Source organism: Phyllobates terribilis, unplaced genomic scaffold (genome assembly GCF_046119375.1).
Source record: "Phyllobates terribilis strain yellow unplaced genomic scaffold, ASM4611937v1 Scaffold_11__3_contigs__length_659146591, whole genome shotgun sequence".
NCBI classification, from domain to species: domain Eukaryota; kingdom Metazoa; phylum Chordata; class Amphibia; order Anura; family Dendrobatidae; genus Phyllobates; species Phyllobates terribilis.
The window spans coordinates 613,849,756-613,876,725 of record NW_027362771.1 but is presented as its reverse complement, the minus strand read 5'-3'; the positions used below and the strand labels follow the sequence as shown (position 1 = coordinate 613,876,725).

General features: G+C 54.2%; 1 protein-coding gene and 1 long non-coding RNA gene across 4 annotated transcripts in view; one reads left to right on the top strand and one right to left on the bottom strand.

Annotated features, from left to right (window-relative positions):
• The window catches only part of LOC141167117 (uncharacterized), a 44,855-nt gene extending 36,608 nt beyond the window's left edge, over positions 1–8,247 (bottom strand). For all 3 annotated transcript variants that reach the window (XR_012251396.1, XR_012251397.1, XR_012251395.1), the window contains exons 1-2: positions 8,114–8,247; positions 518–588 (exon numbers count right to left, since the gene is read on the bottom strand). This is a non-coding gene — a long non-coding RNA (uncharacterized lncRNA). The remainder of the gene's footprint in view (positions 1–517; positions 589–8,113) is intronic.
• Positions 8,248–8,372: 125 nt separating this feature from the next.
• On the top strand, positions 8,373–23,157 carry WRAP53 (WD repeat containing antisense to TP53). The gene is made up of 11 exons (XM_073654477.1): positions 8,373–8,467; positions 8,812–9,763; positions 9,945–10,043; positions 16,787–16,895; positions 16,970–17,058; positions 21,115–21,205; positions 21,415–21,547; positions 21,627–21,835; positions 22,298–22,401; positions 22,497–22,631; positions 22,814–23,157. The coding sequence occupies exons 2-11, from the start codon at positions 8,823–8,825 to the stop codon at positions 22,983–22,985; spliced, it is 2,082 nt and encodes a 693-aa protein (XP_073510578.1). The 5' UTR covers positions 8,373–8,467; positions 8,812–8,822; the 3' UTR covers positions 22,986–23,157.
• The last annotated feature ends 3,813 nt before the right edge of the window (positions 23,158–26,970 follow it).

Genomic DNA, 26,970 nt, shown 5'->3' with positions numbered 1-26,970 from the left:
AGTAAAACAGTTCGTCCCTCCCCAATGTCTGAGAGCTGATGATATAAGCTGAAATCTGCAACAGGTTAAGGGTCCATGCCAGGGGCGTACAAAGAAATCATGGGGCCCCATAGAAGAAGTTCTAATTGCCCCCTGCCCCCAAATAAAAAAAAAAATAATTGTCAGGGTAACAGAAGAGCATATCTCACAACTTTCCTCCTGCTGAAGTCCTAGATTCCTCTTTCATTGCCCCCATAAAGTGTGATGCCAACAAAAGTGCCCTCCAAACACAGTACGAAACCCCCATGGTGAATTCCTCCACATGCACAGTATAATGATCCTACTGTACCCCACCTCAGCAAACAGCTAGACTGCAATTTGCCAAAATGCATATTGACAACCTACAAAACTTCTGAGAAAATGGATATCTCATCTTTGGACAGATGAGACAAAACTGGAGCGTTTTGGCAAGTCACATCAACTCTATGTTCACAAACACGAAAATGAAGCCCACATAGAAAAAGAACATTGTACCTACTGTGAGACATGGTGGAGGCTCTGTTATGTTCTGGGGCTGCTTTGCTGCATCTGGCACAGGGGGTCTTGAATCTGTGCAGAGTACAATAAAATGTCAAGACTACCAAGGCATTCTAGAACAAAATGTACTGTCTATTGCCAGAGACCTTGGTCTTAGTCGCAGGTCATGGGTCAACCAGTAGGATGATGACCAAAAACACAGCTAAAAACATCTAATAATGGCTAAGAGCAAAGAATTGTGTGACATGCAGAAGTAGTGGTGTTGCAGAGTGTAACATGCAGAAGTAGTGGTGTTGCAGAGTGTAACATGCAGAAGTAGTGCTGTTGCAGAGTGTAACATGCAGAAGTAGTGCTGTTGCAGAGTGTAACATGCAGAAGTAGTGCTGTTGCAGAGTGTAACATGCAAAAGTAGTGCTGTTGCTTTAAAAGCATTCAGCAACTATTAGAAGTAACACAAGCACATAAGACAGGAAGTGTTGTGCTCCAGAAGCATCCAGCAACTAGAGGGGTTAACACAGTCACAGGAGAAGGGGAGTGTTTTAGCAGAGCCCCAGGGGGATTGTCGGGAAGTTGTTTACTGTCTGGCTGGAGCTGAAGAGAAAGGTGGCTTATGATCGGTATCTCACAGAAGGCAAGGGAACAGAATTCAGGTCAGAAGGGAAGCTAAACAAAAGTCAGCTAGACTCTCTGAGCTAACAGTGTGGAGTATTGTCGGCCAGGAAGATAAGGACTGGAAGGAATTCTGTCACAGAGATCATCTCCATCAAACCCCCCCCCCCCCCTCATCTCCACGCAGGATAAAGAATGCTGTGTACTATTGAGTCCTTGTGACGGAAAAGCCTGTGGTTGTGTATGCATTAAAACTGTGCTATACTGTGCTACCGGATAATAGACTGTGAACTGCTGTGCTGCAAAGGAGACTGTCCTGTTATTACTGGAGCCTGTTGCTCAAAGTGACATTTGCATTGCACTGGCCGTGCCTCATTAAATATTTCTGTTCTACCGTTTATGAAGACTCTTGTCAGATGTGTCTGGTCAGCAACTGAATCTATCGTGCGCCTGAGAGAAGCTGCAGCACATGGCCTATGGTCGCCCTGAGTAACGGTTCCCCCAGGATTCCAACAAATTCATGTAACCGGTCTCGCCCCTATCTGAACTTAGGCGGCGTGCGTGCAACAATTGGATTCTTATGAGCCCTGGTCTAAATCCTATTAAACATCTGTGAAAGGAACTGCAACATTCCATAGGGAGAGGGAATACACCCACAAACCAGGAAAGGTACCGGAGATGGTGCTGTCATGGTTCCGAAAAATCAAATTACCGGTAATTATCATCTTTTCTCTACTTCTCTACACACTGACAAAACCAGAGCTAGAGTAACATAGGAAAACAAACTCTAGAGAGGGACCAAATCCTGAAGGACATTTCTAATGAAAGACAGATCAGACAACCCCAAATCCTGCCTGTAGTTTTTGAGTCAACGACCAATTCCCTCTAATCGAAGTGATGGCAGCTCAGGACTAAATGGAAGAGAAGATTCAATTCTGTGAACCTTAGAATCTTCTCTACTATTGACATGAGGGAAAGAGATCTGCTCTGTACTTGATGGTTTAAGTAAGATTATTATGTTCTCTTCCCAAATCCAGAGCCTGGCTTCTTTCAGGGCCATACTGACAGCTGCCAATTCTTTTAGGCTTGAAGATTCATCTCTTATGGACCTGTCCCATAACCCCTGGAAACAACGGGGTTGCATCTGTGGTGATGACCACTAGCTCCTGGGCCGTTCATGGAAATCCGCTGAAGATTTTCTCTTCTTTCAGCCACCAGGTCAGGGAGTTCAGAGTTCTGACTGAGGTCTGAAGCTTCTTCTCTAACCTTCCTTGATTTTTGACCCAGGCAGAGAGAATTTGCCACTTAATGCTCGGAGGGTATGAAACTAAGCCCATAAGACAGAAGGAAGATCAGTGGGTAGCTTTTTAAATGGATGATCTTTTCCCTTATGCACCAAACAAATTTGATGGGTCGAGCCTAAAGAAATACTCGGAAACTGCCGAGTCTGCAGAGGCACCAGCCTTGTCTTCTCTATGTTGACAATCCAGTCCATAAACTTGGAAGATACTTCGGCACATTTTACTGCTGAGGCCCCAACCACAAAGAAATCGTGTAACTATGAAATTAATAGAGCATCTTTTTTTCCGGTAAGTGAACAGATATTTTTGCCACAATTCTTGTGAACACCCTCGGGACCATATAGTAGATACCAAAGGGAAGGCACAGACAGTGAAGACGATGCAACTTTCCTTAAAGGTCTCCTGTCACTCTGGAGTATTTTTGATGTGATTGATGGATGGGGACATGATGACAGTATGTGTCCATGAGATCTATCACCACCACAAAGCAGAAAGGAAAAAGGAGTCCATTTTGAACTTTTTTGGATTTAAGAACTAGTTCAGCCCCTTTAGACTGATTATGGTTCTGTAAGATGAACCCGTTATCTCCCTTATACATGGGTGAGTACGTGTTTTGATGTTCGGTTTAGGACCTCCTGCTGACTGACCTGAGGCAGAAGAATGAATCTCCATTTTTACAAACCTCTGGAGAAGAGAGACAAATGCCATCAATAGACCCTGACCCATTGTGTCCAGGATCCAACTGTCTGCGGAAATCAGCGCCCACTTCTCTGGAAAGAACCTTCCTTTCTCTAGCTTGACCCGTAACATCATAGATGATCAGAGCTTGTTTTCTTATCACTCCTTTGGCTCGTATCTCTTCTCCTCCTCTCTTCCACTTTGGGGTTCCTTGAAGGGAACCCCTTGTTTCCTATCGGTTGCCTTGGCCAAGATGTCATCCAGTACAGATCTCAAAGAATATTCATCCCGGCAGCGGATGGAGCAAAGTCTAGATTTAGACTGGAAATGTCCAGCTCAGTCTTTCATCCAGAGTGTCCTACGAGCAGAGGAACGGATAGGAAACCTACCAGCATCAACTGATGTGACCACTTAATGAAGGATCCAGCTTGTGATACTAGGCGGGAAGGAGGAGGCTGCAGAAGAAGAAAACTATCGGCTAAACGATCCAGTGGGTCCAGAAGATATTGCAGACCACCAAACGGGAGAGCTAATTTTCTGGAACCTGTAGATACTGTGCCATCTGTCTTTGGCACTTTTTCATCTTTGAAGGAGAATCTCAGGTTCTTCCCGCCAGGCGCAGACTGTTCTATCAGAAGAGACTGAACGCACGGCGAAGACTCCGTCTCGGTTCCTCTCGCCCACTACACGTGGTGTCCTGGACTCACCCGGATTCTTCAGGTTCCTCTACATTCATAGCCGATCCAGCGCTGATAATGAATCTCTCACTGTCGTCTATCGGAAACTACAACGACAGGAACATTCACCGGAAACGGCAGATGGATCGCTGCCATAGATCCCACCACAACCTGGGACCTCATCTCTCAGCCAGAACCCCCCTACTAGAATAGGATGGATTAGATACACCAAGCATCACACAGGATAGGATTAGATGCACCAAGCATCACACAGGATAGGATTAGATGCACCAAGCATCACACAGGATAGGATTAGATGCACCAAGTATCACACAGGATAGGATTAGATGCACCATGTATCACACAGGATAGGATTAGATGCACCATGTATCACACAGGATAGGATTAGATGCACCAAGTATCACACAGGACAGGATTAGATACACCATGTATCACACAGGATAGGATTAGATACACCATGTATCACACAGGATAGGATTAGATGCACCAAGTACCACACAGGACAGGATTAGATACACCATGTATCACACAGGACAGGATTAGATACACCATGTATCACACAGGATAGGATTAGATACACCATGTATCACACAGGGTAGGATTAGATACACCATGTATCACACAGGACAGGATTAGATACACCATGTATCACACAGGATAGGATTAGATGCACCAAGTATCACACAGGATAGGATTAGATACATGGTCAGCAGACAGTATCACACAGGATAGGATTAGATACACGGCTCAGCAGACAGTATCACACAGGATAGGATTAGATAAACGGCTCAGCAGTCAGTATCACACAGGATAGGATTAGATACACGGCTCAGCAGACAGTATCACACAGTAGAGGACTAGATACACGGCTCAGCAGACAGTATCACACAGGATAGGATGAGATACACGGCTCAGCAGACGGTATCACACATGATAGGATTAGATACACGGCTCAGCAGACGGTATCACACAGGAGAGGATTAGATACACGGCTCAGCAGACGGTATCACACAGGATAGGATTAGATACACGGCTCAGCAGACGGTATCACACAGGAGAGGATTAGATACACGGCTCAGCAGACAGTATCACACAGGATAGGATTAGATACACGGCTCAGCAGACGGTATCACACAGGATAGGATTAGATACACGGCTCAGCAGACGGTATCACACAGGATAGGATTAGATACACGGCTCAGCAGACGGTATCACACAGGATAGGATTAGATACACAGCTCAGCAGACGGTATCACACAGGATAGGATGAGATACACGGCTCAGCAGACGGTATCACACAGGATAGGATGAGATACACGGCTCAGCAGACGGTATCACACATGATAGGATTAGATACACGGCTCAGCAGACGGTATCACACAGGAGAGGATTAGATACACGGCTCAGCAGACAGTATCACACATGATAGGATTAGATACACGGCTCAGCAGTCAGTATCACACAGGATAGGATTAGATACACGGCTCAGCAGTCAGTATCACACAGGATAGGATTAGATACACGGCTCAGCAGACAGTATCACACAGGATAGGATTAGATACACGGCTCAGCAGGCAGTATCACACAGGATAGGATTAGATACACGGCTCAGCAGACGGTATCACACAGGAGAGGATTAGACACACGGCTCAGCAGACGGTATCACACATGATAGGATTAGATACACGGCTCAGTAGACGGTATCACACAGGAGAGGATTAGATACACGGCTCAGCAGACGGTATCACACATGATAGGATTAGATACACAGCTCAGCAGACGGTATCACACAGGATAGGATTAGATAAATGGCTCAGCAGACAGTATCACACAGGATAGGATTAGATACACGGCTCAGCAGACAGTATCACACAGGATAGGATTAGATACACGGCTCAGCAGACAGTATCACACAGGATAGGATTAGATACACGGCTCAGCAGACAGTATCACACAGGAGAGGATTAGATACACGGCTCAGCAGACAGTATCACACAGGAGAGGATTAGATACACGGCTCAGCAGACAGTATCACACAGGAGAGGATTAGATACACGGCTCAGCAGACAGTATCACACAGGAGAGGATTAGATACACAGCTCAGCAGACAGTATCACACAGGATAGGATTAGACACACGGCTCAGCAGACAGTATCACACAGGATAGGATTAGATACACGGCTCAGCAGACAGTATCACACAGGAGAGGATTAGATACACGGCTCAGCAGACAGTATCACACAGGAGAGGATTAGACACACGGCTCAGCAGTCAGTATCACACAGGATAGGATTAGATACACGGCTCAGCAGACAGTATCACACAGGAGAGGATTAGATACACGGCTCAGCAGACAGTATCACACAGGAGAGGATTAGATACACGGCTCAGCAGACAGTATCACACAGGAGAGGATTAGATACACGGCTCAGCAGACAGTATCACACAGGAGAGGATTAGATACACGGCTCAGCAGACAGTATCACACAGGATAGGATTAGATACACGGCTCAGCAGACAGTATCACACAGGAGAGGATTAGATACACGGCTCAGCAGACAGTATCACACAGGATAGGATTAGATACACGGCTCAGCAGTCAGTATCACACAGGAGAGGATTAGATACACGGCTCAGCAGACAGTATCACACAGGATAGGATTAGATACACGGCTCAGCAGACAGTATCACACAGGAGAGGATTAGATACACGGCTCAGCAGACAGTATCACACAGGAGAGGATTAGATACACGGCTCAGCAGACAGTATCACACAGGAGAGGATTAGATACATGGCTCAGCAGACAGTATCACACAGGAGAGGATTAGATACACGGCTCAGCAGACAGTATCACACAGGAGAGGATTAGATACACGGCTCAGCAGACAGTATCACACAGGAGAGGATTAGATACACGGCTCAGCAGACGGTATCACACAGGTTAGGATTAGATACACGGCTCAGCAGACGGTATCACACAGGATAGGATTAGATACACGGCTCAGCAGACGGTATCACACAGGAGAGGATTAGACACACGGCTCAGCAGACGGTATCACACAGGAGAGGATTAGATACACGGCTCAGCAGTCGGTATCACACAGGATAGGATTAGATACACGGCTCAGCAGACGGTATCACACAGGATGGGATTAGATACAGGGCTCAGCAGTCAGTATCACACAGGAGAGGATTAGATACACGGCTCATCAGACAGTATCACACAGGATAGGATTAGATACACGGCTCAGCAGACAGTATCACACAGGATAGGATTAGATACACGGCTCAGCAGACAGTATCACACAGGATAGGATTAGATACACGGCTCAGCAGACAGTATCACACAGGATAGGATTAGATGCACAGCTCAGCAGACAGTATCACACAGGATAGGATTAGACACACGGCTCAGCAGACAGTATCACACAGGATAGGATTAGATACACGGCTCAGCAGACAGTATCACACAGGAGAGGATTAGATACACGGCTCAGCAGACAGTATCACACAGGATAGGATTAGATGCACGGCTCAGCAGACAGTATCACACAGGAGAGGATTAGATACACGGCTCAGCAGACAGTATCACACAGAATAGGATTAGATACACGGCTCAGCAGACAGTATGACACAGGATAGGATTAGATACACGGCTCAGCAGACAGTATCACACAGGAGAGGATTAGATACACGGCTCAGCAGACAGTATCACACAGGATAGGATTAGATACACGGCTCAGCAGACAGTATCACACAGGAGAGGATTAGATACACGGCTCAGCAGACAGTATCACACAGGATAGGATTAGATACACGGCTCAGCAGACAGTATCACACAGGATAGGATTAGATACACGGTTCAGCAGACAGTATCACACAGGAGAGGATTAGATACACGGCTCAGCAGTCAGTATCACACAGGATAGGATTAGATACACGGCTCAGCAGACAGTATCACACAGGAGAGGATTAGACACACGGCTCAGCAGTCAGTATCACACAGGATAGGATTAGATACACGGCTCAGCAGACAGTATCACACAGGAGAGGATTAGATACACGGCTCAGCAGTCAGTATCACACAGGATAGGATTAGATACACGGCTCAGCAGACAGTATCACACAGGATAGGATTAGATACACGGCTCAGCTGACAGTATCACACAGGATAGGATTAGATACACGGCTCAGCAGACAGTATCACACAGGAGAGGATTAGATACACGGCTCAGCAGTCGGTATCACACAGGATAGGATTAGATACCCAGGACCGCTTGATATATGACACACGACATCTGCTTTCCTACCTGTCAGTACCTAGTTACTTTTCTATATGATTAACTGCAGATATTTAGTTCCAACACTGTATCTTTCCCAAAACAAATATAGCCGCAGCACGTCTTCCGGCCTCCATCCATAACATCCGGTGTAACAATGGCGTCATTCCACCGAGCCGTCTGATTGGTTCACTCTTTTCCCGCACCTGGCTCCAGCCAACCCCGCCCCTTGGTGCTCATTCGCTGTAGTGCGAGCATGGCTCGTTCCTATTGGACACATGTTATGCTTTTCCTGTATCCTGCGCGCTGATTGGTCAGTGAGTGTGGTGGGCGGAAGTGTCTCCTGTGTTGTCCAGTCTGGCGCTGCACATGGATCTTGTGCTGGTGAGTGATCACGGAGCTCCGCAGTGTGAGGTGTCTGCTCACTGTCCGCACACAGCGTCCATGAGATGAGGCTGCTCCTCACTGATAGTGGAATGGTCCTCAGCTGCCTGCGACCACAGTGCTGTGTATTCCCTGACCGCAAGCAGAGCTCCTGAAAACTGCAGTGATTACCTGTCTGTCGCCCATGGCAACCAATCACAGCGCAGCTCTCATTGTACCGGAGCTGTGTGAAAAATTAAAGCCGCATTCTCATTGGTTGCTACCGGCAACAGGAACAATTTTCACAGATGAGGCCTAAATTTTGGCCCCTTGCTGCCTCCTATTAACTGTGTGACTCCTGACAGGTCGTGTGACCATGGACGAGGAAAGAGCCGTCAGCGTGGAGGAGGCCCCGGAGGCCGGGCGAGCAGGAGAGGAGGCCGAGACCGCAATAACCCAGGAGCGAGTGGGGAACGCAGAGGAGAGGCCGGACGGTCAGACCACAGGTGGAGAGGAGCGTGGGGATGGTGGCCGGGCCAAAGAGTCCATGTCGGAGAGCCAAGCCAATATGGAGGACTGGCGGGCAGGAGAGGAGGCTGAGAGTGCAGTGACCCAGGAGCGAGTGGGGAGCGCGGAGGAGAGGCCGGACGGTCAGACCACAGGTGGAGAGGAGCGTGGGGATGGTGGCCGGGCCAAAGAGTCCATGTCGGAGAGCCAAGCCAATATGGAGGACGGGCGGGCAGGAGAGGAGGCTGAGAGTGCAGTGACCCAGGAGCGAGTGGGGAGCGCGGAGGAGAGGCCGGATGGTCAGACCACAGGTGGAGAGGAGCGTGGGGATGGTGGCCGGGCCAAAGAGTCCATGTCGGAGAGCCAAGCCAATATGGAGGACGGGCGGGCAGGAGAGGAGGCTGAGAGTGCAGTGACCCAGGAGCGAGTGGGGAGCGTGGAGGAGAGGCCGGACGGTCAGACCACAGGTGGAGAGGAGCGTGGGGATGGTGGCCGGGCCGAGGAGTCCACGCCGGAGAGCCAAGCCAATATGGAGGATGGGCGGGCAGGAGAGGAGACCGAGTCCGCGATAACCCAGGAGCGAGTGGGGAACGCAGAGGAGAGGCCGGACGGTCAGATCACAGGTGGGGACGGCACCGGTGACCGCCCTACAGAGTCCACGCTGGAAAGCCAGGCCAACATGGAGGACGAGGGTGAGGAGCCACCAGCCAAGAAGTCCTGCCCGGAGCAGACGGAGCCGGTGTGTGCTGAGTGCCGGGAGGAGGAAGAGGGGGCAACACACCCCACAGAGACCCCCGAGGATTCCGGCAGGTATGGAGGGGCCCAGTCACCCCGCTGTCCTAGAAACACGATTATGTCACCTGTTTCTGAGGAAGCTGTGTGACTGCTAATAGTTTATACTTTGGTTGTAAGTGCCCTTTAAGGCTGACAGGCTCCGCCCTCTGCCTCCACGTTAGCCCCTCCCCTGCTTACCCGCACTCTTCTCTTCCAGGTCGGTGCAGTACGAGTTCTCCCAGCCGCCGTGGGCACTGACAGGAGCGTGGGCGGAGTACAGCGCCGGCCCCGAGAACTTCCTGAAAGGCTGCAAGTGGTGAGAGCTCATTAGAGGACATGGGGTTGGAGGGGGGGGCTCATCTGAGGACACGGGGTTGGAGGAGGAGGGGGCTCATCTGAGGACACGGGGTTGGAGGAGGAGGGGGCTCATCTGAGGACACGGGGTTGGAGGAGGAGGGGGCTCATCTGAGGACACGGGGTTGGAGGAGGAGGGGGCTCATCTGAGGACACGGGGTTGGAGGAGGAGGGGGCTCATCTGAGGACACGGGGTTGGAGGGGGGGGCTCATCTGAGGACACGGGGTTGGAGGGGGGGGCTCATCTGAGGACACGGGGTTGGAGGGGGGGGGCTCATCTGAGGACACGGGGTTGGAGGGGGGGGGCTCATCTGAGGACACGGGGTTGGAGGGGGGGGGCTCATCTGAGGACACGGGGTTGGAGGGGGGGGGCTCATCTGAGGACACGGGGTTGGAGGGGGGGGGCTCATCTGAGGACACGGGGTTGGAGGGGGGGGGCTCATCTGAGGACACGGGGTTGGAGGGGGGGGCTCATCTGAGGACACGGGGTTGGAGGGGGGGGGCTCATCTGAGGACACGGGGTTGGAGGGGGGGGGCTCATCTGAGGACACGGGGTTGGAGGGGGGGGGCTCATCTGAGGACACGGGGTTGGAGGGGGGGGGCTCATCTGAGGACACGGGGTTGGAGGGGGGGGGCTCATCTGAGGACACGGGGTTGGAGGGGGGGGCTCATCTGAGGACACGGGGTTGGAGGGGGGGGCTCATCTGAGGACACGGGGTTGGAGGGGGGGGCTCATCTGAGGACACGGGGTTGGAGGGGGGGGGCTCATCTGAGGACACGGGGTTGGAGGGGGGGGGCTCATCTGAGGACACGGGGTTGGAGGGGGGGGGCTCATCTGAGGACACGGGGTTGGAGGGGGGGGGCTCATCTGAGGACACGGGGTTGGAGGGGGGGGGCTCATCTGAGGACACGGGGTTGGAGGGGGGGGGCTCATCTGAGGACACGGGGTTGGAGGGGGGGGCTCATCTGAGGACACGGGGTTGGAGGGGGGGGGCTCATCTGAGGACACGGGGTTGGAGGGGGGGGGCTCATCTGAGGACACGGGGTTGGAGGGGGGGGGCTCATCTGAGGACACGGGGTTGGAGGGGGGGGGCTCATCTGAGGACACGGGGTTGGAGGGGGGGGGCTCATCTGAGGACACGGGGTTGGAGGGGGGGGGCTCATCTGAGGACACGGGGTTGGAGGGGGGGGGCTCATCTGAGGACACGGGGTTGGAGGGGGGGGGCTCATCTGAGGACACGGGGTTGGAGGGGGGGGGCTCATCTGAGGACACGGGGTTGGAGGGGGGGGGCTCATCTGAGGACACGGGGTTGGAGGGGGGGGGCTCATCTGAGGACACGGGGTTGGAGGGGGGGGGCTCATCTGAGGACACGGGGTTGGAGGGGGGGGGCTCATCTGAGGACACGGGGTTGGAGGGGGGGGGCTCATCTGAGGACACGGGGTTGGAGGGGGGGGGCTCATCTGAGGACACGGGGTTGGAGGGGGGGGGCTCATCTGAGGACACGGGGTTGGAGGGGGGGGGCTCATCTGAGGACACGGGGTTGGAGGGGGGGGGCTCATCTGAGGACACGGGGTTGGAGGGGGGGGGCTCATCTGAGGACACGGGGTTGGAGGGGGGGGGCTCATCTGAGGACACGGGGTTGGAGGGGGGGGGCTCATCTGAGGACACGGGGTTGGAGGGGGGGGGCTCATCTGAGGACACGGGGTTGGAGGGGGGGGGCTCATCTGAGGACACGGGGTTGGAGGGGGGGGGCTCATCTGAGGACACGGGGTTGGAGGGGGGGGGCTCATCTGAGGACACGGGGTTGGAGGGGGGGGGCTCATCTGAGGACACGGGGTTGGAGGGGGGGGGCTCATCTGAGGACACGGGGTTGGAGGGGGGGGGCTCATCTGAGGACACGGGGTTGGAGGGGGGGGGCTCATCTGAGGACACGGGGTTGGAGGGGGGGGGCTCATCTGAGGACACGGGGTTGGAGGGGGGGGGCTCATCTGAGGACACGGGGTTGGAGGGGGGGGGCTCATCTGAGGACACGGGGTTGGAGGGGGGGGGCTCATCTGAGGACACGGGGTTGGAGGGGGGGGGCTCATCTGAGGACACGGGGTTGGAGGGGGGGGGCTCATCTGAGGACACGGGGTTGGAGGGGGGGGGCTCATCTGAGGACACGGGGTTGGAGGGGGGGGGCTCATCTGAGGACACGGGGTTGGAGGGGGGGGGCTCATCTGAGGACACGGGGTTGGAGGGGGGGGGCTCATCTGAGGACACGGGGTTGGAGGGGGGGGGCTCATCTGAGGACACGGGGTTGGAGGGGGGGGGCTCATCTGAGGACACGGGGTTGGAGGGGGGGGGCTCATCTGAGGACACGGGGTTGGAGGGGGGGGGCTCATCTGAGGACACGGGGTTGGAGGGGGGGGGCTCATCTGAGGACACGGGGTTGGAGGGGGGGGGCTCATCTGAGGACACGGGGTTGGAGGGGGGGGGCTCATCTGAGGACACGGGGTTGGAGGGGGGGGGCTCATCTGAGGACACGGGGTTGGAGGGGGGGGGCTCATCTGAGGACACGGGGTTGGAGGGGGGGGGCTCATCTGAGGACACGGGGTTGGAGGGGGGGGGCTCATCTGAGGACACGGGGTTGGAGGGGGGGGGCTCATCTGAGGACACGGGGTTGGAGGGGGGGGGCTCATCTGAGGACACGGGGTTGGAGGGGGGGGGCTCATCTGAGGACACGGGGTTGGAGGGGGGGGGCTCATCTGAGGACACGGGGTTGGAGGGGGGGGGCTCATCTGAGGACACGGGGTTGGAGGGGGGGGGCTCATCTGAGGACACGGGGTTGGAGGGGGGGGGCTCATCTGAGGACACGGGGTTGGAGGGGGGGGGCTCATCTGAGGACACGGGGTTGGAGGGGGGGGGCTCATCTGAGGACACGGGGTTGGAGGGGGGGGGCTCATCTGAGGACACGGGGTTGGAGGGGGGGGGCTCATCTGAGGACACGGGGTTGGAGGGGGGGGGCTCATCTGAGGACACGGGGTTGGAGGGGGGGGGCTCATCTGAGGACACGGGGTTGGAGGGGGGGGGCTCATCTGAGGACACGGGGTTGGAGGGGGGGGGCTCATCTGAGGACACGGGGTTGGAGGGGGGGGGCTCATCTGAGGACACGGGGTTGGAGGGGGGGGGCTCATCTGAGGACACGGGGTTGGAGGGGGGGGGCTCATCTGAGGACACGGGGTTGGAGGGGGGGGGCTCATCTGAGGACACGGGGTTGGAGGGGGGGGGCTCATCTGAGGACACGGGGTTGGAGGGGGGGGGCTCATCTGAGGACACGGGGTTGGAGGGGGGGGGCTCATCTGAGGACACGGGGTTGGAGGGGGGGGGCTCATCTGAGGACACGGGGTTGGAGGGGGGGGGCTCATCTGAGGACACGGGGTTGGAGGGGGGGGGCTCATCTGAGGACACGGGGTTGGAGGGGGGGGGCTCATCTGAGGACACGGGGTTGGAGGGGGGGGGCTCATCTGAGGACACGGGGTTGGAGGGGGGGGGCTCATCTGAGGACACGGGGTTGGAGGGGGGGGGCTCATCTGAGGACACGGGGTTGGAGGGGGGGGGCTCATCTGAGGACACGGGGTTGGAGGGGGGGGGCTCATCTGAGGACACGGGGTTGGAGGGGGGGGGCTCATCTGAGGACACGGGGTTGGAGGGGGGGGGCTCATCTGAGGACACGGGGTTGGAGGGGGGGGGCTCATCTGAGGACACGGGGTTGGAGGGGGGGGGCTCATCTGAGGACACGGGGTTGGAGGGGGGGGGCTCATCTGAGGACACGGGGTTGGAGGGGGGGGGCTCATCTGAGGACACGGGGTTGGAGGGGGGGGGCTCATCTGAGGACACGGGGTTGGAGGGGGGGGGCTCATCTGAGGACACGGGGTTGGAGGGGGGGGGCTCATCTGAGGACACGGGGTTGGAGGGGGGGGGCTCATCTGAGGACACGGGGTTGGAGGGGGGGGGCTCATCTGAGGACACGGGGTTGGAGGGGGGGGGCTCATCTGAGGACACGGGGTTGGAGGGGGGGGGCTCATCTGAGGACACGGGGTTGGAGGGGGGGGGCTCATCTGAGGACACGGGGTTGGAGGGGGGGGGCTCATCTGAGGACACGGGGTTGGAGGGGGGGGGCTCATCTGAGGACACGGGGTTGGAGGGGGGGGGCTCATCTGAGGACACGGGGTTGGAGGGGGGGGGCTCATCTGAGGACACGGGGTTGGAGGGGGGGGGCTCATCTGAGGACACGGGGTTGGAGGGGGGGGGCTCATCTGAGGACACGGGGTTGGAGGGGGGGGGCTCATCTGAGGACACGGGGTTGGAGGGGGGGGGCTCATCTGAGGACACGGGGTTGGAGGGGGGGGGCTCATCTGAGGACACGGGGTTGGAGGGGGGGGGCTCATCTGAGGACACGGGGTTGGAGGGGGGGGGCTCATCTGAGGACACGGGGTTGGAGGGGGGGGGCTCATCTGAGGACACGGGGTTGGAGGGGGGGGGCTCATCTGAGGACACGGGGTTGGAGGGGGGGGGCTCATCTGAGGACACGGGGTTGGAGGGGGGGGGCTCATCTGAGGACACGGGGTTGGAGGGGGGGGGCTCATCTGAGGACACGGGGTTGGAGGGGGGGGGCTCATCTGAGGACACGGGGTTGGAGGGGGGGGGCTCATCTGAGGACACGGGGTTGGAGGGGGGGGGCTCATCTGAGGACACGGGGTTGGAGGGGGGGGGCTCATCTGAGGACACGGGGTTGGAGGGGGGGGGCTCATCTGAGGACACGGGGTTGGAGGGGGGGGGCTCATCTGAGGACACGGGGTTGGAGGGGGGGGGCTCATCTGAGGACACGGGGTTGGAGGGGGGGGGCTCATCTGAGGACACGGGGTTGGAGGGGGGGGGCTCATCTGAGGACACGGGGTTGGAGGGGGGGGGCTCATCTGAGGACACGGGGTTGGAGGGGGGGGGCTCATCTGAGGACACGGGGTTGGAGGGGGGGGGCTCATCTGAGGACACGGGGTTGGAGGGGGGGGGCTCATCTGAGGACACGGGGTTGGAGGGGGGGGGCTCATCTGAGGACACGGGGTTGGAGGGGGGGGGCTCATCTGAGGACACGGGGTTGGAGGGGGGGGGCTCATCTGAGGACACGGGGTTGGAGGGGGGGGGCTCATCTGAGGACACGGGGTTGGAGGGGGGGGGCTCATCTGAGGACACGGGGTTGGAGGGGGGGGGCTCATCTGAGGACACGGGGTTGGAGGGGGGGGGCTCATCTGAGGACACGGGGTTGGAGGGGGGGGGCTCATCTGAGGACACGGGGTTGGAGGGGGGGGGCTCATCTGAGGACACGGGGTTGGAGGGGGGGGGCTCATCTGAGGACACGGGGTTGGAGGGGGGGGGCTCATCTGAGGACACGGGGTTGGAGGGGGGGGGCTCATCTGAGGACACGGGGTTGGAGGGGGGGGGCTCATCTGAGGACACGGGGTTGGAGGGGGGGGGCTCATCTGAGGACACGGGGTTGGAGGGGGGGGGCTCATCTGAGGACACGGGGTTGGAGGGGGGGGGCTCATCTGAGGACACGGGGTTGGAGGGGGGGGGCTCATCTGAGGACACGGGGTTGGAGGGGGGGGGCTCATCTGAGGACACGGGGTTGGAGGGGGGGGGCTCATCTGAGGACACGGGGTTGGAGGGGGGGGGCTCATCTGAGGACACGGGGTTGGAGGGGGGGGGCTCATCTGAGGACACGGGGTTGGAGGGGGGGGGCTCATCTGAGGACACGGGGTTGGAGGGGGGGGGCTCATCTGAGGACACGGGGTTGGAGGGGGGGGGCTCATCTGAGGACACGGGGTTGGAGGGGGGGGGCTCATCTGAGGACACGGGGTTGGAGGGGGGGGGCTCATCTGAGGACACGGGGTTGGAGGGGGGGGGCTCATCTGAGGACACGGGGTTGGAGGGGGGGGGCTCATCTGAGGACACGGGGTTGGAGGGGGGGGGCTCATCTGAGGACACGGGGTTGGAGGGGGGGGGCTCATCTGAGGACACGGGGTTGGAGGGGGGGGGCTCATCTGAGGACACGGGGTTGGAGGGGGGGGGCTCATCTGAGGACACGGGGTTGGAGGGGGGGGGGCTCACCTGAGGACACGGGGTTGGAGGGGGGGGGGCTCATCTGAGGACACGGGGTTGGAGGGGGGGGGGCTCACCTGAGGACACGGGGTTGGAGGGGGGGGGCTCACCTGAGGACACGGGGTTGGAGGGGGGGGGCTCACCTGAGGACACGGGGTTGGAGGGGGGGGGCTCACCTGAGGACACGGGGTTGGAGGGGGGGGGCTCACCTGAGGACACGGGGTTGGAGGGGGGGGGCTCACCTGAGGACACGGGGTTGGAGGGGGGGGGGCTCACCTGAGGACACGGGGTTGGAGGGGGGGGGGCTCACCTGAGGACACGGGGTTGGAGGGGGGGGGCTCACCTGAGGACACGGGGTTGGAGGGGGGGGGCTCACCTGAGGACACGGGGTTGGAGGGGGGGGGCTCACCTGAGGACACGGGGTTGGAGGGGGGGGGCTCACCTGAGGACACCGTTGCTGTCAGGATCATTTCTAGACCCTGGACTTCGTTAGGAGTCAGGTAGGCGGAGCTGTGAGAACACCGGCGTTTTGTTTTTTACATAGTCTGTTGTGTTCCCCCCCTCAGGGCTCCAGATGGATCCTGTCTATTAACCAACAGCGATGACAACATCCTGCGGATTTATAACCTCCCTCCGGAGCTGTACTCTGCTGAATGGGACCTGCTGCCGGAGATGGTACGACGTGCGGGGCGGAGTGCACTGTCACCTGCCCATGTGGCCCCGTACACTTACATTCCTCTTCTCTCCAGGGCCCGGTCCTCCGCATGTCGGAAGGGGACACCATCTACGATTACTGCTGGTTCCCGCTGATGAATTCTTGTGACCCGGCCTCCTGCTTGTAAGTGTCAGCATGTGGGAGGGTGTGATGGAAAGGTCCTGTAAGATACTGGGGGAGTCACTTACATGGAGGATGCCGGGGAGGGGGATGTCACGGGTCCTTCTCCAACATCACACAACAGAGCAATAGAAGATTGAACAATCCGATGACTTTTTTATTATAGGCAAAACTAAAAGGTCCATATACAATCCACCACACAGAGGATAATATAGTCCAGAAATACAAATGCAGTCTGGTAATGGCACAAATGCCATGGGAGATGAGTCCAGCAGACAGAGGATAAAATAGTCCATATGTTTCACATCCTCGTCCCACACAGAATCTCACCAGTGTCTCTCACTCTCCTCATTCACAGGTCAGGGGGAAAAGGTCCCATTGTTGGTCCTTCCATTGCTTTGCAAAATCAACAGGCTGGCCTGGTTCAATATGTCATTAGCTTATTAGCAAACAGCATTATTCATTGACCCTGTGCACCGATAACAGTATAATAAGCTGTGGGAGCTGATATCAGATGATAAATAACAGCGATTCATCAATTAACAAATGTGAACTCGTCCTACAAGAGAAGTCAACATTAGAGGGACACAGAGCAACAAGAGAACACTATGAAAATCAGTAAAATATAAATATACACAAAGTGATGCCCACATACCATATCACACCATCACAGGGGGCAATCCCAGATCTGGGGGCAGGGTGGGCCCATGACCACGAGGCAGCTCGTTTTAGAGAAATACTGCTTCTCACTGAATACATTGGGGACACCGTGTGGATTCGGCACTAGTGGTTCTCTCAGCGGCTGACACTCTATCGCCGATTGTGACGATATGGGCCGAGGCTTCTCCTTCCCCTCACCATTAGACCGAAGGCAACCTTTCTCCTTTTGGTTGAATGGCCTCTCGTGCCACCAAATCTCTCCTCCAACATCTTCTCCTAAGCTCCTGCCACCGCTGCTTTCTGGCCATTTGACACTCTGCCTCCCCTGACGGATACGCCAGGGTTCTGATAAGTGCCCCCTTGGGTTATCCTCTGTTCTCTCTCTCTCCTTGCTAGCCCCCATTGTTTGACCATTTAAGCTTCTTGAGGCTCAAGACGTAATGTACTCAACCTGATAATCTCCCTCGGGAAGGTCCACCTTAGCAGCGGCAACTTACTGATGGATACAGCAGCTTACGTCTGATCTTAGTACCTTAACCGCGAGCCCGGACAGGACCGCTCTGTCCTCCCTTACACTATAGTTAAGTCACTGCAACACTTTCCATCTTGGATTACTACCAAGGTAGGATCCACCTGTGAGCTCAACGAGTCCATCTCTCCCTTCCCAAGTGTACTTATTCTTCCTTTATCATAGTAATTTTTGTCAACCAGAAGGACTTTGATGACTTTCAAAGAATGGAAACGCCCATCAGCTAAGCAGTCTGGTGCTCTTTCCCTTGGTTTCCATAGTGGTCTACAGCTCTCTCTGTTGACGTACAGGTCTCCCACTTCCTTAAGGCCACCATTGTGCTCATATTCTACACCGTGTCCTGTAATTTTGTTGCTGCTCACTGCTCCATTTGGCTCAGGTCAAGGGCACCAGCGTCCTGGGAGGCTCTCACTGATCTTACTTTAATTGGCGGTAGACTTTCTCGTCTGGAGAAGATACTTTCAGACTCTAAAATTGCCCCTTTTCCCAGAACCTCAAAGTTCTGGTCTTTTTCTGATCGTTCCTCCAACAGTGGTAAGAAAACCTCCTTGTCCTTCTTACTCCCGTAGTCATTGAAGCGTAAGCCCTACTGAGAACGCCAAGCCCTTCAACCTTTATACATTTCTCAGCATGAAGGTTTTCCCCAACTCGAGCCTGGTGCCTGCCATCTCCAATTTAGACGTTCACCTGGTGAAGGCCCCATCTTCAGAGGACAGTCTGTCCAGTCTTCGTATTAGCCTGGATCTTCTACAGTTGGATCTTCAACCATCTGCAGTTGTCTCATTCCATCCAACACATGGATTTTCCTGGAAATTATTCTCCCCTTTCTTTTTGTGATATTCCTTTTTTTTTGGACAGTCTTCTATCAATTTGATCCTGATTATCGTTTCTCCATCAGATTTCGCATCATGGTCTTGGGCAGGATGGTCCTGTGTTCGAAAATGTCCCTTTTGCTCGTTTTCATAAAACACTTCCCCTTCGGGGGCCATATCTTGATGAAACTAATCAGTGGATTCTTTCATTTGCCTTCCCCTAAAATTCTGCAAAGACCTCTGGTGGCTGGCTGTCCCAAGCCAGTTCTGGGGCTGGCTGTGATGTCCGCCGTCGTCGGTCTCTGGTTTTCCGTGTTCTCCCACACCACCAAGGACCTCTATCGCTGGAGCAGACAGAATTTCAGATCAGCCTTCTGTAACTGAGAGCCAGTTTTCTAGCTCTGTCCTTCTAGTCTCACTTTTTTCAGGGTCAACGGGAGTACAGACAGACATCTCGATTGTGGTGGCTTATTGGAACCACCAAAGAGGCACAAGAAGCTCTTCGTTCATGAACGACGCACTCAAGCTACTCTGCTAGGCAGGACTTCATGTGTGAGCACTTTTTGCAGCTCACCTCTCCGGAGGAGACTTGTGGGCTCCGGGTTTGCTCAGGCATTAGATTCTAGACCAAGGATGTCTCCTTCTGAAGATATTCAGCCAGATCTGTCAGCGGCGGAGTACTCTTGAGTATCTCTTCTCTCGTTGTCCTCCACCTCGTTCTACAAGAAGAAGCGGGCCAGGCGAGAGGAAAATAGTTATTCTCATAGCCCCAGACGGGCCTTGCTGATCTGGTCAGTCTGGTTGTAGACCTCTTTTTGATATGTCCACCCCACTTTTCTTCCTATGCGGTTACTGGTGCGGCTGTAGAGCATACATTGTCTCTGTTATTCAGACCAAGCTCAAGGGCCCGTAAGCCTCATTCGCTCCACCCTCGTACCTGGACAACATGCCTCCGTTGGGGTGAACAACATGGGTTCCACTCCAACGATTCATTTAGTCCTGACCTGGATTTAGGTCTCAATCTTGATACCCATGAGGAGCAGATTTCTGCCTCTTCCACCCTTTTTCACTTCATTTTACCCATCCATTTGTGGGTCAAGACCTTCAGTCCAGCCCATTGCAGCTTCTGGTGGAGCCTCGAAGCCTTCACCTGGTCCTGGATGCCTTACAGGTCTCTACCAGCAGCTCTGTGGTATCTCTCCCAGGCAGGGTCCTTTCCTGGGAGGCTCTGCTCCTGGTGACCACGGAGCCGCAGGGTCTTGCTCCTGGTGACCTCCACGGGGCCGCAGGGTCTTGCTCCTGGTGACCTCCACGGGGCCGCAGGGGTCTTGCTCCTGGTGACCTCCACGGGGCCGCAGGGGTCTTGCTCCTGGTGACCTCCACGGGGCCGCAGGGGTCTTGCTCCTGGTGACCTCCACGGGGCCGCAGGGGTCTTGCTCCTGGTGACCTCCACGGGGCCGCAGGGGTCATGTGTTGGCACAAACTTTATCTGTCCTTTGCACTCCTGTCCTCGGGAACGCTCCTAGCATTTCTTGGGTCTGTTAGGGGAACTTATGTCTCGTCTCCTCGCCCGTACCGGAGGTTTCCTGGCGTTGAGATTCTTTATTTCTGGTCCCTGACTGGCTGTGCAGGGTCCTGGCAATCCTGGACTCCCTGTTATCTGACTCTTCATTTTCGCGCCCAGTGTTCTGCTTCTTCTGGCGGTATGAACCCGCCGCTCCTGTGTGCCCCCCATGTATTCAGTGGGAAGGATTTTACGGGAGGCGCAGAACTAGTATTTTTTTTTTTTTTCCCATCCATTGACTTGAATATGGAAAGATGCAACCACAATAAAAACTGCAGTGACCTGGAGGTGGCGCTGTGCTACTTAATGCTTCATGTACAACCTGGAACTGTGCGGAGGGAAGAACGGTCAGTGGCCATGTGACCCCCATATTAGGATCACATCTCTGCTTACTGCCAGTGACTGGTCCTGCACTCCAGCTGGGGATTCGTGACCATGTATCAGTGTAGAATCCCCCTGTACTGTCTGTTATACCGACTATAGTATCTCCGCAGTGTCGCCAGCAGCAGCCGAGACAACCCCATCCATGTGTGGGACGCCTTCACCGGAGACCTCAGGGCGTCATACCGGGCCTACAACCATCTGGTACGTACCACCGACTGTATCACCCTGCAGGGGGCAGAGACTCATAGCTCCTCCTGTCTGTAGTGCCCTTCAGGGGGAGGAGACTCATAGCTCCTCCTGTCTGTAGTGCCCTTCAGGGGGAGGAGACTCGTAGCTCCTCCTATCACCCCGCAGAGGGCGTGGCATGTTAGCTCTTCTCTGTATAATGTCCGCCCCCTCGTCTTCCTCAGGATGAGCTGACCACCGCGCACTCCTTGTGTTTCTCACCTGACGGCTCTCGGCTGTTCTGCGGGTTTGATAAGATGGTTCGGGTGTTTGACACTTCTCGGCCCGGCAGAGACTGTGAATGTCGCCCCACTTTCCGTAAGTGCTTCTGACTGTTGGTGGCACGCGTACGAGGCGCCCCCCGCCCCTATAATGACTGATGGGTGTGGTCCTGCAGAGAAGAAGCTGGGGCAGCCGGGGATCATCTCCTGCGTGGCCTTCAGCCCCGCTCAGGACATCTACGCCTGCGGCTCCTACTCCCGGTGTCTGGGCCTCTACTCCTACCAGGAGGGGGTACCGCTCGCCGTCCTGCACGGCCCCGCCGGAGGCGTCACCCACCTGCTGTTCTCCGCAGACGGCCGCTGCGTGTTCTCCGGAGGCAGAAAGGTAAATACGTATTTATCACTTTAAATGTGCATCAAATTCTGCTGTCCCTTAAGTGTCCTCTATTATTCCCTGTTATCAGCCATTTTTATGCTGAGCTATTGTATTTGTACTTTGGTGCCTGCAATCTATTGTTCCACGTTAGTATTCGCGTGTCCTGCATTCTGAAGTGGTTGATAACAGGGAACAATAGATTGTAGTTGCCCTGAATTCTATTGCTCTATGTTATCAGCCATTGACGCAGACTTATATTGCCTTCCTTACAGTCTATTTCCCCCCTGTTATCAGCCGTATCCTGCCCGCTCTATATTAACTGCTCCTTGTATAATGCTGCTGCACTATTATTCCAGTTTCCGGCCCTTTAAGAATGACATGCCATCCATATCTGGCTTAAAGGGCCAGTACCTATAAATCTTGTGTGATAAGTGGTGACACTGGTCAGATATTAATAGCGGGCCCTTGCAGGACCCCGAGATCTTGTGCTGGGACGTCCGTCACCCCGGCCAGGTGCTGACCTCCCTGAGACGCAACGTCACCACCAACCAGAGGATGTACTTTGACATGGAAAGGTGAGTGTTGGCTCCGCCCCATTGGATGATTTGCTTGCAGTCGCCACTGACCATGTCACTGATATCTCCCGGTCCCCCCCTCCTCCTCCTCGCAGCTCCGGCCGGTACCTGATCAGTGGGGACACGCAGGGGGTGGTCTCTGTGTGGGACATGATATCTCCCCCCGAAGATGGTGTATTACTACCAGTGCTGCAATTCCAGGCGCAGAAGGACTGCGTCAACGGCATCAGGTGAGACCACAGCTATACCGGCCCTTTAATTATGCAAATTTCTGTGCAAAAAAAAAAAAAAGAATTCACATATTGGCCACTAGAGGTCAGGGTTGAGTATTTTTCTCATTTTTTGGTAAGATCTCTGCTTGCGGTCAGTAAATCGCAGCAACAACTGATGACTTTACCGTCCCTGCCCGCAGCCTCCACCCGTCTCTACCGATCCTGGCGACCACGTCGGGACAGCGGAGGTTCCCGGAGTCGGAGGATAGCGGAGACGAGTCCCAGCAGGAGGCGACAGCGAAGGGCAGCGGCGCCGGAGAAAACACTCTGCAGCTCTGGTGGTGCGGAGGCGGCGGCAGTGAAGCCAAGTAGATGGGCACCGGGCCGGTCTGTGACGCCGTGCGGTCACACGGGGGTCCGCAGATTGCCCTATAGACGGCTGTGTAAATCTGGACCTGTTTTATATTTTGTACATATATATCCCTGTATATATTTTATATTTTGTGTACGGTCTGAACCCAATAAAGGCGTCCAAACTGGTGTATCATGCCTACCGCTATATGGGGTCAGGGTGGGATCAGACGGCACCTGACTATGGTCTCATCTGAAGCAAAACGCCAGAACCATCAGCAAAGAACAGCAGTGTATTCTACAGCCTCACTACTAGGGGGCAGCGTGAGGCCGAGCACCCAAGTTACACCCAAGTTACATGCACTGCTGCACTGCCGGGGCAAGAGTATTAGGACTCCATCACCGCACCCCCCTGAAGGGCAGGCAAGGCAATTCTATTTATTTTTTTTGCATCTAAGCCACATCCTTAAACTCATCCAAGTTCTTTATCTGTGTGTGGTGCCCTTCAAGGGGATCAGTCAGTAAGATCACCCTTCCTAAACTAGGTACGGCTAAGGGCACATTGTCAGTTCGAAATGCGTTAGTTGCCATTTTCTTGTGCTGGATTGTTTTTTTTTTTTTTTTTTTTTTTTTTTTTTTTTAAATGTTCCAGAAAAAAAAAAAAAAATTATACAATTTTCATCCACATAGAGTGCTGGATTTTCACTTTTTCTTTTTCTACTTTTAATACTGCTCCTATGTACAAGAATATAACTACTATAATACTACCCCTATGTACAAGAATATAACTACTATAATACTGCCCCCTATGTACAAGAATATAACTACTATAATACTGCCCCTATGTACAAGAATATAACTACTATAATACTGCTCCTATGTACAAGAATATAACTACTATAATACTACCCCTATGTACAAGAATATAACTACTATAATACTGCCCCCTATGTACAAGAATATAACTACTATAATACTGCCCCTATGTACAAGAATATAACTACTATAATACTGCCCTCTATGTACAAGAATATAACTACTATAATACTGCCCCTATGTACAAGAATATAACTACTATAATACTGCCCCTATGTACAAGAATATAACTACTATAATACTGCCCCCTATGTACAAGAATATAACTACTATAATACTGACTCCTATGTACAAGAATATAACTACTATAATACTACCCCTATGTACAAGAATATAACTACTATAATACTGCCCCCTATGTACAAGAATATAACTACTATAATACTGCCCCTATGTACAAGAATATAACTACTATAATACTGCCCCCTATGTACAAGAATATAACTACTATAATACTGCCCCTATGTACAAGAATATAACTACTATAATACTGCCCCCTATGTACAAGAATATAACTACTATAATACTGCCCCCTATGTACAAGAATATAACTACTATAATACTGACTCCTATGTACAAGAATATAACTACTATAATACTGCCCCCTATGTACAAGAATATAACTACTATAATACTGCCCCCTATGTACAAAAATATAACTACTATAATACTGCTCCTATGTACAAGAATATAACTACTATAATACTGCCCCTATGTACAAGAATATAACTACTATAATACTGCTCCTATGTACAAAAATATAACTACTATAATACTGCTCCTATGTACAAGAATATAACTACTATAATACTGCCCCTATGTACAAGAATATAACTACTATAATACTGCTCCTATGTACAAGAATATAACTACTATAATACTGCCCCCTATGTACAAGAATATAACTACTATAATACTGACTCCTATGTACAAGAATATAACTACTATAATACTGCCCCCTATGTACAAGAATATAACTACTATAATACTGCCCCCTATGTACAAGAATATAACTACTATAATACTACCCCCTATGTACAAGAATATAACTACTATAATACTGCCCCCTATGTACAAGAATATAACTACTATAATACTGCCCCTATGTACAAGAATATAACTACTATAATACTGCTCCTATGTACAAGAATATAACTACTATAATACTGCTCCTATGTACAAGAATATAACTACTATAATACTGCCCCCTATGTACAAGAATATAACTACTATAATACTGCTCCTATGTACAAGAATATAACTACTATAATACTGCCCCCTATGTACAAAAATATAACTACTATAATACTGCCCCTATGTACAAAAATATAACTACTATAATACTGCTCCTATGTACAAGAATATAATTACTATAATACTGCCCTCTATGTACAAGAATATAATTACTATAATACTGCCCTCTATGTACAAGAATAGAACTACTATAATACTGCCCTCTATGTACAAGAATAGAACTACTATAATACTGCCCCCTATGTACAAGAATATAACTACTATATTGCTGCCCCTATGTACAAGAATATTACTACTATAATGCTGCTCCTATGTACAAGAATATAACTACTATAATACTGCCCCTATGTACAAGAATATTACTACTATAATGCTGCTCCTATGTACAAGAATATAACTACTATAATACTGCCCCTATGTAGTATATGCTATTAGGGCTTCTTGTATTGTGCGGTGACGTCATCCCTGTACATTTCTCTGCTTGTATTTCGGCCCCGTCCGGGTGACTGTGGATGTGTGCACGCCTCAGGCGTGGGCCGGCTGTACAGTGTCCACTATGCAGCCTCTCCCCTCCTCGCCCTCGTCTGTCCTCTGCTCCTCCTCGGCCCTCGTCTGTCCTCTCTGCTCCTCCTCGGCCCTCGTCTGTCCTCTCTGCTCCTCCTCGGCCCTCGTCTGTCCTCTCTGCTCCTCCTCGGCCCTCGTCTGTCCTCTCTGCTCCTCCTCGGCCCTCGTCTGTCCTCTCTGCTCCTCCTCGGCCCTCGTCTGTCCTCTCTGCTCCTCCTCGGCCCTCGTCTGTCCTCTCTGCTCCTCCTCGGCCCTCGTCTGTCCTCTCTGCTCCTCCTCGGCCCTCGTCTGTCCTCTCTGCTCCTCCTCGGCCCTCGTCTGTCCTCTCTGCTCCTCCTCGGCCCTCGTCTGTCCTCTCTGCTCCTCCTCGGCCCTCGTCTGTCCTCTCTGCTCCTCCTCGGCCCTCGTCTGTCCTCTCTGCTCCTCCTCGGCCCTCGTCTGTCCTCTCTGCTCCTCCTCGGCCCTCGTCTGTCCTCTCTGCTCCTCCTCGGCCCTCGTCTGTCCTCTCTGCTCCTCCTCGGCCCTCGTCTGTCCTCTCTGCTCCTCCTCGGCCCTCGTCTGTCCTCTCTGCTTCTCCTCGGCCCTCGTCTGTCCTCTCTGCTCCTCCTCGGCCCTCGTCTGTCCTCTCTGCTCCTCCTCGGCCCTCGTCTGTCCTCTCTGCTCCTCCTCGGCCCTCGTCTGTCCTCTCTGCTCCTCCTCGGCCCTCGTCTGTCCTCTCTGCTTCTCCTCGGCCCTCGTCTGTCCTCTCTGCTCCTCCTCGGCCCTCGTCTGTCCTCTCTGCTCCTCCTCGGCCCTCGTCTGTCCTCTCTGCTCCTCCTCGGCCCTCGTCTGTCCTCTCTGCTCCTCCTCGGCCCTCGTCTGTCCTCTCTGCTCCTCCTCGGCCCTCGTCTGTCCTCTCTGCTCCTCCTCGGCCCTCGTCTGTCCGCTCTGCTCCTCCTCGGCCCTCGTCTGTCCGCTCTGCTCCTCCTCGGCCCTCGTCTGTCCGCTCTGCTCCTCCTCGGCCCTCGTCTGTCCGCTCTGCTCCTCCTCGGCCCTCGTCTGTCCGCTCTGCTCCTCCTCGGCCCTCGTCTGTCCGCTCTGCTCCTCCTCGGCCCTCGTCTGTCCGCTCTGCTCCTCCTCGGCCCTCGTCTGTCCGCTCTGCTCCTCCTCGGCCCTCGTCTGTCCGCTCTGCTCCTCCTCGGCCCTCGTCTGTCCGCTCTGCTCCTCCTCGGCCCTCGTCTGTCCGCTCTGCTCCTCCTCGGCCCTCGTCTGTCCGCTCTGCTCCTCCTCGGCCCTCGTCTGTCCGCTCTGCTCCTCCTCGGCCCTCGTCTGT

What these genes read in the sequence shown, in the direction of transcription:
- WRAP53 (XM_073654477.1), top strand. Translation starts at nt 8,823, where the DNA reads ATGGACGAGGAAAGAGCCGTCAGCGTGGAGGAGGCCCCGGAGGCCGGG. An exon ending in GGGACCTGCTGCCGGAGATG is followed by an intron (nt 16,896 to 16,969) that starts GTACGACGTGCG and finishes TCTTCTCTCCAG; the next exon opens with GGCCCGGTCCTCCGCATGTC. An exon ending in GACTGCGTCAACGGCATCAG is followed by an intron (nt 22,632 to 22,813) that starts GTGAGACCACAG and finishes CCCTGCCCGCAG; the next exon opens with CCTCCACCCGTCTCTACCGA.